General features: G+C 41.4%; 1 protein-coding gene across 2 annotated transcripts in view; it reads right to left on the reverse strand.

Moving 5' to 3' along the window:
- ASCC1 (activating signal cointegrator 1 complex subunit 1) overlaps nucleotides 1–13,381 on the reverse strand; it is a 357,683-nt gene that overhangs the window by 178,090 nt on the left and 166,212 nt on the right. For both annotated transcript variants that reach the window (XM_069753318.1, XM_069753319.1), the window contains exons 9-10: nucleotides 7,956–8,080; nucleotides 1,331–1,410 (exon numbers count right to left, since the gene is read on the reverse strand). In XM_069753318.1, coding sequence (XP_069609419.1) covers nucleotides 1,331–1,410; nucleotides 7,956–8,080 — 205 coding nt within the window. The remainder of the gene's footprint in view (nucleotides 1–1,330; nucleotides 1,411–7,955; nucleotides 8,081–13,381) is intronic.

The following is a 13,381-nucleotide window of genomic DNA, read 5'->3' on the forward strand; positions in this document are numbered from 1 at the left end:
ACTTTTCTATCGTTACAATTAATTAAAGGTTAGAAACCATTCAGTGCGACAACTGATGTGAAAAAGGGCAAATTATTTTGTAATCCGTTTATAGCATCCTTCACAGCTTACTGATAGAGGGGATGATTTACGTCAGTGTTCATAAATGTGGATCTCCAACCACAAGGACATTTTGAGAAAATTTTAATCAAGATTGAAAAATAGGCGGCCCCTTTGACTATGCCCCTCTCGGAGTCCGTGGGAAAATGTCACAATATTTATCCACGAGCGCAAGTCTCATGGATTCTCTCAATAACATACATTTACGTTACATGTCGTAAGTAGGCAACATGTATATTCACTGTTATAACATGGGTCATATATCGAAAAATGATTTTATACGCTGGTATCTCCATCACAGTGCATATTTCCAAACTGACAACTCCATAAAATCTTTCTCTGCACAGTTGTCAGTTGACAGGAACACAAAATAATGACACAATAGTGTAGTTTTGGGAAAGGAATGAATCATATGACCTAAATAAAATGTCAAAATATGATATTCATACATTTCTGGTCTAATTACTATGATCACTGGAGTCCATCAAGAATGTCATCACTGACGATAGTAAGTGATGAATAGAGCTGTTATGCAGCTTCCAAATGGACTTTCTGTTTCAATTTGTCACCATTTTCAGGATCTCTGAATCTTGGCCAGTAAATGGAAACATTCCCATTTATAACCAGAGGCTGAAAGTTCTCGTGATCATAGCTCCCTCCCTGCACTTGTTTTAGCCTTCGCATTTTCAGTCTGCATTTACTGACCGCAAGCAGAGATCTTGAAATAAGGAACTTAGAGGGAATCTGTCAGCAGGTTTTTGCTACCTAACCTGAGAGCATCATGATGTAGGGAAAGAGACCCTGAATCCAAAGATGTATCACTTAGATTACTGAGTGCAGCCGTTCTAACACAATCAGAGCATTTATATTTAGAATGAAGCAGAGCTGAGAAAGCTAATCCCGCCCACACCAGGCTCTCTGTGTACAAAGTCCAGAGACAGTGACCTGCTTAGTTGCTGGACTAGTGTTAATCTATTAGTGATAAATCCTTCACGGTTAGTAAATAACAAAGGCACCTTGACAAGTGATACATCCCTGATTTCTGTGTTTCAGCCTCTATCTGAGCAAAAATCTGCTGACGGGTTCCCTTTTAATATAGAGAATATTAGAAAGTACAAGAACTTTGGACACAACACTTAACCATTATTTACATGAAACTGAAAAAAACTTTTTAAAAATGTCCAGCTTGGAATTCTTTTTTTCTTTTTAATTATACCCATTTCCCACTGACCTTCAGAACGTTTCTGGCATCAAATGACTCCCTCTCCCTTTGGCCAAACTTTCCAAAGAACGTGGTGCTTCTGTCCTCAGCTGTAAAATAGAAAAGCATTTATATAGCATTAAATAATACTAGGAGGCAATAATCCGCTCATACAGGTGATTGTGGCGGCTGGAGGTAAAGAAGATCCATATAATGAGGGTAAAGAGGTTGAAGTTTGTCTTTTTTACTAAAGAGAGGGCATTACCTGCACATACAGTAATAAAGGACTTGTTAATTAGTGGAGCGTTTGTGTACCTTTGCTGTATACAGCGCACAACCTACGGCAAGGAATCCATCATAAACAGATTACAGACACAATACAAAACGGCTTTATTATAGTAATGTCTGCAGGTGACGACCAATACATTGCAGCGCTGCTCGCTCGCAGAATGCCTTCCTTGTTTCAGCTGCAACAAAGCCGTTATTTCACTGGCAGCAGCTCTGATTTTTATGCGAATCACGCAGCCCTGAGATGCTTGTAGACCGCACTGTTATTAGACATTGTTTCATAATGACCTAAAAAGGTAGATAAACACTATCGAGCTTATTACCAGCACATCACAATCTGATACTGCACTGCAAACACAAACGTGTTCTCACAAGTACAGAGCGTTATACAGATACAGTGGGGGAAATAAGTATTTGATCCCTTGCTGATTTTGTAAGTTTGCCCACTGACAAAGACATGAGCAGTCTATAATTTTAAGGGTAGGTTAATTTTAACATTGAGAGATAGAATATCAAAAAATAAAATCCAGAAAGTCACATTGTATAAATTATATAAATTTGCATTTTGCAGTGAGAAATAAATATTTGATCCCTCTGGCAAACAAGACCTAATACTTGGTGACAAAACCCTTGTTGGTAAGCACAGCAGTCAGACGTTTCTTGTAGTTGATGATGAGGTTTACGCACATGTCAGGAGGAATTTTGGTCCACTCCTCTTGGCAGATCATCTCTAAATCATTAAGATTTTGAGGCTGTTGCTTGGCAACTCGGAGCTTCATCTCCCTCCATAAGTTTTTTTATGGAATTAAGGTCTGGAGACTGGCTAGGCCACTCCATGACCTTAAAGTGAAACTGTCACCAGGATTGAGTGAAGAGATACGGCCATCACCTTTCAGGGCTGATATTCTATAATGCTGTATATCTGCACCCAACCTGACCTGTAAGAGAAGATAAATAACTTTTATTATACTCACCTGTGGAGCGGTCCGGTCAGATGGACGTCACTGGTCTTGGTCCTTCGCCTCCCATCTTCTTAAGACCGGACAGCCCCGCAGGTGTGTATAACAAAAGTTATATTTCTTCTCTTGTAGGTCGGGTTGGGGGCAGATATACAGCATCATAGTATGATGGCTGTATGTTTTTGGTCATTGTCTTGCTGGAAGACCCAGTCATGACACATTTTTAATGTCCTGGCAGAGGTAAGGAGGTTGCCACTCAAGATTTTATGGTACATGGTTCTATTCATTCTCCTATTGATGCGGTGAAGTAGTCCTGTGCCCTTAGCAGTGAAACACCCCAAAAACATAATGTTTCAACCTCCATGCTTGGCAGTAGGGACGGTGTTCTTTGGGTCATAGGCAGCATTTCTCTTCCTCCAAACATGGCGAGCTGCCAAATACCTAAATTTTTGTCTCATATGACCACAGCACCTTCTCCCAATCACTCACAGAATCATCCAGGTGTTCATTGGCAAACTTCAGACAGGCCTGCACATGTGCCTTCTTGAGCAGGGTGACCTTGAGGGCACTGCAGGATTTTAAACCTTTACGGCATAATGTGTTACTAATGGGTTTCTTGGTGACTGTGTTTCCCAGCTGCCTTGAGATCATTAACAAGGTCCCCCATGTAGTTTTAGGCTGGTCTCTCTCTTCTTCATGATCAAGGATACCCCACAAGGTGAGATTTTCGATGGTGCTCCAGATCGATGTCGATTGACAGTCATTTTGTATTTCTTCCATATTCTTACTATTGTACCAACAGTTGTCTCCTTCTCACCCAGCATCTTACTTATGGTTTTGTAGCCCATTCCAGCTTTGTGCAGGTCTATGATCTTATCCGACATCCTTATAAAGCTCTTTGGTCTTGCCCATGTTGTAGAGGTTAGAGTCTGACTGATTGAGTCTGTGGACAGGACTCTTTTATAAAGGTGACTATGTAAGACAGCGGTCTTTAATGCAGATAACAAGATTATTAATAGCGTTTAACTGTTCTGTAGGAGCCAGAACTCTTAATGGTTGGTAGGGGATCAAATACTTATTTCTCACTGCAAAATGCAAATACATTTACATAATTTATACTATATGATTTTCTGGATTTTATTTTTGATAGTCTACCTCTCAATGTTAAAATTAACCTACCCTTAAAATTATAGACTGTTCATGTCTTTGTCAATGGGCAAATTTACAAAATCAGCATGGGTTCATATACTTATTTCCCCCACTGTATAATATGATACAAATATATGTATAATATCCATCAAGCACAATTTGAATTCTCTGGCATCTAAGAGACCTCTGTAAGTGGTCACTGAAATTTCCTAAAATGTGATCTCATTTGATTAATAATGTAATAAATAGGCAACTTGGAAAGAAATTATCAAAAATGATACTTGTGTTATGCCTGTTACTCTAAAAAAATTCACTACAAAGTACAATCCGCTGCCTGTTGTTAAGTGTAATCCGTCCTTAGAAGATGAGATGCCGAGACATACTCCAGAAAAAGGGGAAGGGTGTTTGTCTCTCTGCTCCTGCTCTCCTGTTTGTCAAACTGCATACAGGTATATCAGGGAGCTGGGATGATTACACTTCAGGGCAGGCAGACATTGGACAATTTCAGGTATTATGTATGTAGGAAAATGAAGGAAAGGATGTAGCGGCATCTAGAGATCAGTCAGAATACTCATTGAGAGGAGCTACCTAGTCAAAAAAAAAGTGGATTGCAAGTTACAGTGCACAAGATTCAGGATACTTCCTGGACATATTAGGCTGGCATGTACATTGACGGCTCTTTTCTCGTTTGAGGGATGAGAGCAGCAATGCTTTTTACAAATTTTGTGCAATAGGACATATCTGCTTTAAGTATTAAGCTTCTAATGTAAAAGATCTTCCAGAAATCTAGTATACTGTATCCTGTACTTTGAATAAGGTGACAACATGGGGAAAGGAAAAGAGAGCGCCGATGTACAGAAACAGTAAGGCGTGTGATGAAGACCTACCACTCAGCAGGGAAGGAAGCAGACATGTGGGAGCAAAAGATTTTCAGAAAATGGCTCTTTGTATAGATCTCTAAAAGGGTCTCTGGACAGCAGAAACATGTGATCCCCCTGTATGACTGCCCCAGATAAGGTATGGGGCTGGAAGCACACATTAAAGAGGACACCTGACAAGGGACTCCTCCAGCCCGAAGTACGGGCAGCATGAATCAGACACTGGCTGCTTAACTGTTGCTGTGCAGGTACTTTGAAAAGCTGTCCGGGGACCATGTGTCCCGATGGCTAGTCCAAGAGGCAGGTCCCAAGCGTCTTCTTCCTGCCACCTCTGTGGACTAGTCATTCTAGTTGCATGTCTCCCAATCAACTTTGCAAAGTATGTCTTCTCTAAAATGCAGAGGCATTTCAGAGTAAAATATATACAGCTGCAATAACACCGCCAGTGTTTAAGGTACTTACAGTAGATCATTGGTAGTTGGATAACTAGCTTTATGCAGTAGCCATGTGCCTTGAAGCTGGAAGTCTGTGAACAACTTTTTCAGATGCTTCCTAAAATGTCTTACATGCCACACCTGCAAAACCAACCCCGACGCTAATCTCAGGCCCAGTGACACCCCTGAATTGCCCCAAATCGTGCTCACTCCAGACTCCATACATTAGACTCTACTTATCTACTGCTTGTGCCTCCCTGCATATATACTACATATCTACTGATTGTGCCTCCCTGCATATATACTTCTCTATAGTGCCCGTAAGTATTTCATGGCAAACAGTAATTACCAGCGTAATAAGCCCAAGGGTGCTTTTCATTAGTGTTAGTTCCTACCTGCGCATTTAAAATTGTAGTTTTATAACCCCAGAAAGCCAAGTTTATGACAATAAGACCATCAGAAGGAGGTCACCTTGCTGTGTTTGATGGGCATACATGAATTGGCCAATTTATGAGCTAAAAACATTCATTTTTCTAAGTACTTTTTTTGTAAGTGCATTTTATTTAACAACAATGCAGTTTAGATTTTGTGCTTGCATAGATTTTGGTCCCTACAGTGCTGCTGTTTCCCCCCCCCTTTTTTTTGTGTATTACCAGCGTAATAATGACATCCCCATGGTCTCATCATAACGATGTTATTACCTTACCAGTACAATGAGACCAGCCATAAAGCAGTGTTCACCAAAAAATTGCTGCTAAAGCGTTGTGAAGTGTACCAGACACAGGGCTCCTATAACGCCCGATGTTCTTCCCTGATCTCCATGCCTCCATAGGGAATTCAGCCCTAGGAGATGAGCACCAGACAAAACTATCAGGCTGAGGTGACTATGGTTTATCTCTTCTATAACGGCTTCTGGATTGAGTCCTTACCAAGGTCTAGGATCAGTTCCTGATGTATATGCAAAATGGAGGCAGCGACAGTTACCTAATAGTGGCATCAAATAGTCATAAACTATAAAGATACCTGGTAAAAAGAATGTCCCAAAAAAATAAAGTACATTACATTTTAATTAACAGATCTTAAAATATAAATAAGTTCCACAATTGGATACGTTAAAAAAGAATGTGCCTGTGCTGAGATAATCTTATAAATGAGCTAATGTGTAATGGCCGTGTCTGACCGTGGAAGAACATGGTCTGATCATACCGCAGCTCCTGGGCAGGAGGGGACGAAAAAGAGTATACAGATATTACAGCATGGGATTACAGTTGACATGTGAATAAAAACAAGTTTTTAAACAGCCAGGGAAATGTATTACCTCACAAAAAACAGAATCAGTTGAGATCCAGTGCTGTAATATCTGTATACTCTTTTCTTCCTCCCCAGGAGCTGTGGTATGATCAGACCATGTTCCTGCACGGTCAGTACACGGCCATTACACAGTACACAGCAGGGGCACATTTATAAGATTATCTCAGCACATGGGCATTTTTATTTAATACATCCAATTGTGGAAATTAGGTTTATTCTACGATCTATTCATTAAAATGTATTTTCTTTGAGGAAAAACCCCTTTAATGGATGCATTTTCTTACATAGGGCATGGATGACATTCTATGGCCATCACAAGCATCCATCAGACATACAACATGTGATGTAATTGGGTCCATAAAAGAGTTTTCCTGTATTTTTATATAGCTGACCTATGCTCAGGTACCTCGTACCATCTGCCACACCCACCGATCAGCTGTTATGGCCTTCACCGGTGACCGGATGTAAATTATGCCCAGAGCGGGCCAGCACAGCACCATACACTGACCACTTCCAGGTACTGTAGATCAGCTTCTATTGATCTGCAGATCCCTGGAGCAGCCACTAATCAGTGCATGGAGCTGAGGTGGTCGCTCCGTACACTGTTTACACCCGGATGACGGTGGAGGTGGTAACAGCTGATCAGTAAGGTTGTTGGATGCTACCTCCGAACATATAATCATTACCTATGTAATGATAGGTTCTCAATATAAAATCAGTCGACAAAACAGTCGTTGAAGTCAGAGTTAATTGCTGCTTGTTTAGGGCGCCATTCAGACGGGCTGACAAAACTGTATGGGGACAGAAAGATCACGAAAAAGTCCCCCCCGTCCCCTTACAACGTGTACATTATTGGCAGTACATCCCGGTTTTATACTGGGTGATGTGCTGTCAATGATCATTTATGCACCCACATAAAAGATCCAATCCACTACCAAACAAGTGCTTTGCTTATTTGTTGGCTGATCGGCTGCGAGTTTACACGGGCTGATGATCGGGAACGAGCATCCTTATGAAAGCTCATTTGCTGATTATCAGCCCATGTAAATGGGCCTTTAGATGCGCGTAGAGGAATGTTACTGCCAAGCTAAATGCGTTTGCGGACTTGACCCCGTTCCTGATAGCTACATGATGTGATTATAATCTGTGCACAATGATTCAGAATATATAAATAATGGGAAATAAAAAGCTGTTATCTCTGATCTCTATTATAGCTGAAATAACTATAAGCAGACCCAGCTTATTCTAGCAGCCTCTTAATAAACTGCATTATGTTACAGAACAGAAGCATCAAAGCTTCCATGATGCTTATTCTGCAGATACTAAATGAGAAAAACGTGTAGGAAAGTTTTCAGACACTGCCAGAAGTGAGAACATCTGAGCCAGAATAAAAGCCCATTCTATCGCACATCATGCCGCTGTCCTCTTCTGCTATTGTGGCACTGAGCATTGCTTTCACTGTCAGGGAAGGTCTCTGCATATTGGATGCACTTGTCTGTTACTTTTCCTCTCCTTCCTGTATATAACAAAACTGAAGACAAGCAAATATGAAAGGCCAGCCTAGAGAAGAGTAATGAAATGAGCAGCACGCATATTCACGTCTTCACATCGTGATCAGTAAGACATAAACACTTGCCTAAGGGATCTCGTCGGAACAGTGTGTTCATAACCGTAGCGTGAAGTTTTACTCTGTCCCAGTCTTTTAGCATCAGCCCTGAGCCCACGAATCTCTGCATGAAGCGATCCGCTACAAGCTGCAACCTGCGTGAGAGAGGGACATATTTTATATATCTTCGGAAATCTACTTTCTTAACAAATGCTGAGCACACAGTAAAGTATGGCTTCTATCTCCAACGCACCGAAATCCCTGAAAAAGCCAGAATAAGAGAAACAATGCCTTGTTAGACAAAGAGTAAAGGGCCAATGCACTCCGAAAACGAGGTGAAGCACATTAAGCATGACTAAGAAATTGATTTTTAAACTTTAAAACTTAAATATATTTACGAGAAATTATGCAACCATTTATGTTCAGTTTGTTTTTATTAATCAATAGTGAAAACGCACAAAAACCCACAACATTCGACCAAATATATTATGATCCAATAAGTCAAGTTAAGGACTTAACAGAGCTTGTAAAGATAACAGTATTCATGTGGAAATATAAACAGGTCAATCAACATTGCAGCTGCATAAAAAAAATCTACCAACATTTTTATATCAGCAAATGAAGAATTATTCTGAAAATTCCAACATTCCAACACAGAGGTTAGAAAGAGAAAGAGGGGAAATAAACACATGTGGGAATCCATATGAGTATGGAACTATAAGTAGAAAGAAGGAAGGGAAACAAAATTGAAGGGGGATTAGAAGGGATAGGAGGGATGACAGGGGGTAGGGTTAACCGGGGGAAGGGGTATGGAAAAGGGAAGGGGGGAAGATAAAGGAAATGAGGTGACAATCTTGAGGTAAGCACACAGCACCAACCCAGAAACACTTCAGGTGAGAACAGTCCATCTATTGGAATCATTTATAAAAATTCCTGATCCTGTGGTTCCACTATCTCCTAAATCCATCACCGTATCCAGAGCTTTCGGCTGTGAATTCTTCCATCCTACAAATATTAACCATCTCGGTAAACCATTCCGACATTAGGGGAGTAGGAGTTGTTTTCCAATGTCTTGGAATCACTGACCGCGCTGCAGTTAAATAAAACCAGAGACCATTTTTCTTTTGGGAACCAATTGAAGAAGGAAAAATAGAAAGAAGAGCAATCTTAGGGCTGAACTCCAAACTTCTACCCATAACCAAAGAGTAATTTGAAAAAACAAAACTTTTCCCAGAATGGCTTGATTCTACATTGCCACCATTTATACACAGAGTATAAAAAAAATGTTGTTGAAAGATTAGCCCAGACCATGACTTCTACCATATAATACCAGTGACCAGTAATCCCCAAGTAAAGGGCCCAGTAGGACAACCAGTAACCATAAGCCCCGAGTAAAGGATCCATTAGACTAACCAGTGACAATATGACCTGAGTAAAGGGCCCAGTAGGATAAATATTGGCCATAAGCCCTGAGTAAAGGGTCCATGAGGATAACCAGTGACAATAAGCACAGAGTAAAGGGTCCAATAAGATAACCAGCGGCCATAAGCACAGAGTCAAAGTTCTATTAGCATAACCAGTAGCCATAAGCCCCAAATAAAGGGCTCATTAGGATAACGAATGGTAATAAGTACTGAGTAAAAGGCCCTTTAGGATAATCAATGGCCACAGTCACTAAGTAAAAAGACCATTAGCATAACCAGTGGCCATAAACACTGAGTAAAAGGTCATTTTGGATTACCATTGGCCATAGGCACTAAATAAAAAGTCCATTGGCCTAATCAGTGGCCATAAGCATTAATTAAAGGAGTATCCCATCTCTAGAAAAAGCCATCAATTTATGATCCATGTGGGATTAGAAAAGGGCCACAAAACTAATAAACAGATGTAGCAGTCACCAACAATACCAACATAGCATGGCATAATGTCTCCGCTACATGAAGTGTGTACTGTGGGCCGTATTTCTATAAATATGGCCATGCTACGCCATTTCGACATGAATGCTTGATGCGCTAAGCCAACAATCATGATGCGCAGAGATTTCAGTCTTCTCTTGCTGCATCTGCAGCGGTGTGGCTCCTTCATGAATCTGCTCCATCATTGTTTTCCTCTAAACCAGTGTTCCCCAACTCCGGTCCTCAAGAGCCACCAACAGGTCATGTTTTGAGGATTTCCTTAGTATTGCACAGGTGATTGAATGCTTGCTTGTCCAGGTGATGCAATTATCACCTGTGCAAAACTAAGGAAATCCTCAAAACATGACCTGTTGGTGGCTCTTGAGGACCGGACTTGGGGAACACTGCTCTAAACCATTGTCCCTAGCCATCCAAAGTGCAGAGAACTACAGCAAAGCCCTATTTACCTGCACGGGGCTGGATGCAATTGCCTGCAAAGCTAGATTTCTGGAAGCAGGAACACCTAAAAAGAGGAGACAAGCTGTTTAAGAGCTGCATCCCCTTCATTGTCAGGATCGATGGTGGTCCAAGAAGTCTGATCATAAGTCAATAATAATCTGATTATTCTATTAATATGCCTTCACATCATAAAAGGGGATAAACTTCTTTAATGAAATATAGTAGATATAACGTATCCCAGTCAAGTCAAGCATGTTAAAATCCGAGTCTAATCCTTTTTATGGTTACCCAATACACATCGGTCAAGTTCAAAGTGTACGGCTGGCTTAGGCACCACAGAAAGAACAATCCTTTCTTGAATATTGAATGAGCCACCGATTAAATAATCTCCTGAGGAAGCAAAGAGTGGAGGGCGGGAAAGAAAGAGTAAAGCTCATAAAGAAGAAAATCAACTGGTATTACCATATTATCTAGCTATTGTTCAGAAAATAAAGGATTCTTGGAGCAATTTCAGCAAGTGTGCTAATAAGTACGGCATCATTAACAATACGGTTTGAAAGCATATTTGATGAAGTCAAGAGGTGGCTGAAAAGCAATCTGTTTGGAGATTCACACAGCGCTATAGTAATTGTGAGAGAACAATTTTGAGTTCCTCAGAGTAATAAAAGACAGTAACTAAGAAACTGTATATATAATTGGGAACAGTGAGTTGACGTCATTGTCACCCATTAGATGATATGATTGTCTGTCTTTACTTAAAGAAGACTTGTCACCATGTCACTGTGGCCAGTTTTTATTACCTTTGCTCCCATGAGCATTCTGTTTAGTTTTTTAATTTTTAAATCCGATGAACAGTCGATGCGATCTGGGCATTTTATTTAGTGCTAATTTGCACTGGCTTTAGCAGGGGTGTGTGGCTAACATGATTCCCTGGGGGCGGATCTTTAGGTTCATATGCATAATTACCCCCTTCATGACAATTAGCACTAAATAAAAAGGTCCATACATACAGTTCCATACTGGAACTGTATGGCAGATTAAAAAAAATGTGGAGAGCAGTGGGATTAAAAGAAAAGCAAAAACTAGCTACTTTTAGCCTGTGACAAGCCCTTTTTAATCAGTCTCCAAATTTTGCAAGCCAATCAGGAAATTGTATTCTAGGTACTTCCAATATCACAATTCTGTGCCATTTATGACTAGTGAAATACTTAATACAAAGGAAAAAGCACTCTTACAATGTGGTAGGAATTGCCACAACCCGGCCTAAGTACAATCTGGGAGCGAGCATCACAAACTCTTCTTTGGAGCATGAGGTATATGATTAATTACTATAAAGCAGGGGTGAGCAATTCATTTTCTCGAAGGGCCACATGAGAGACTGTGATTGCTGAAAGGGCCAGGATTCCAGTACCACTTGTATGCTGATGACACTCAAATCTACCTCTCTGGCCCAGTCGCCACCTCTCTGCTGTCCAGAATCCCAGAGTGTCTATCAGCCATATCCTCCTTCTTCTCCTCTCGTTTCCTCAAACTCAATGTGGACAAATCTGAACTCATCATCTTTCCTCTATCTCACACATCTTCCTTACCTGATCTATCTATCGCAATTAATGACATCCCGCTTTCCCCCATACCAGAAGTCCGCTGCCTCGGAGTAACCTTCGACTCTGCCCTGTCCTTCAAACCACACATCCAAGTTCTTTCCAACTCCTGTCGCGTCCAGCTCAACAATATCTTCAGAATCCTTCCTTTCCGCAACTCTCAATATACTAAAGTGCTTGTGCATGCCCTGCTAACACTCTTGCACCTCTCCAGTCTATCCTTAACTCTGCTGCTCGACTAATTCATCTCTCTCCTCGCTACTCCTCCACTTCTCCCCTCTGTAAATCTCTTCACTGGCTCCCATTTCCCCAGCGTATCCAGTTCAAATTACTAATCCTGACCTGACCAACCTCCATATATCTCCAAACTAATCTCCCAATATTTTCCCTCACGTAATCTCCGGTCCTCCCAAGACCTCCTTCTCTCCTCCACACTTATTCATTCCTCACCTAATCACCTCCAAGACTTCTGTGCCCCAACATGTCCGACTATCAACCACATTCGGATCCTTCAGACAGAACTTGAAAACCCACCTCTTCAAGAAAGCTTACAGCCTGCAATTACCCCGCTGCCTCCTCACCACTACCGGAGCTACTGCCTCACCAACACCGGAGCTGCTGCAACCCCCCAACCTACTGTCTCCTTCCCCACCATCCTGTAGAATGTAAGCCTGCAAGGGCAGGGTCCTCTTCCCTCTGTATCAGTTTGTTATTGTTAGTTTGTTCACTGTAATTTGTATGTAACCACTTCTCATGTACAGCACCATTGAATGAATGGTGCTATATAAATAAATAATAATATTGAGCAGAATCAAGTATGCTGACATCCCCCTCTATAGCATGAGCCAGCACATAGCCCCCTATATACGGTATAAGCCTATACACAGCTCCCAATATATCATAATAGCCCCCACATAGCATTCTACATACAGTATAGGCCCACACAGCTTCCTATATACAGTATGAACCCCCACATAGCCTCCAATACAGTATGAGCCCCATGTAGCCTCCCATGTACAGCATGTGCCCCACATAGCCCCCGATATACAGCATGTGCCCACGTAGCCTCTGATATACAGCATGTGCCACACGTAGCCCTCTACATACAGCATGTGACCCATGTAGTCCCCATATATACAGCATGAGCCACAAATAGACCCATGTATGAGCCTCACATAGCCTCTGATATACAGCATGAGCCCCACATAAGTCCATTGTACATTACGAGCCCCACATAGCCTCTTATATACAGTATGAGCCACACATAGCGCCTATGTACATAATGAGCACCACATAGCCTCTTATATAGTCTGAGCCCCACATAGCCTCTTATATATAGCATAAGCCCCACATAGTATCTTATATACAGAATGAACCCCCTATATACAGTACGTCCCCCAGCAACTCAGCCTCTGCGCTCCCCGAGGCACTGACTATCCGCAACAGCTGATGCGATGAAATGACGTAATCGCATCTGCAGCCTGACACGCTGACTGGTGAA

Source organism: Ranitomeya imitator, chromosome 2 (genome assembly GCF_032444005.1).
Source record: "Ranitomeya imitator isolate aRanImi1 chromosome 2, aRanImi1.pri, whole genome shotgun sequence".
NCBI classification, from domain to species: domain Eukaryota; kingdom Metazoa; phylum Chordata; class Amphibia; order Anura; family Dendrobatidae; genus Ranitomeya; species Ranitomeya imitator.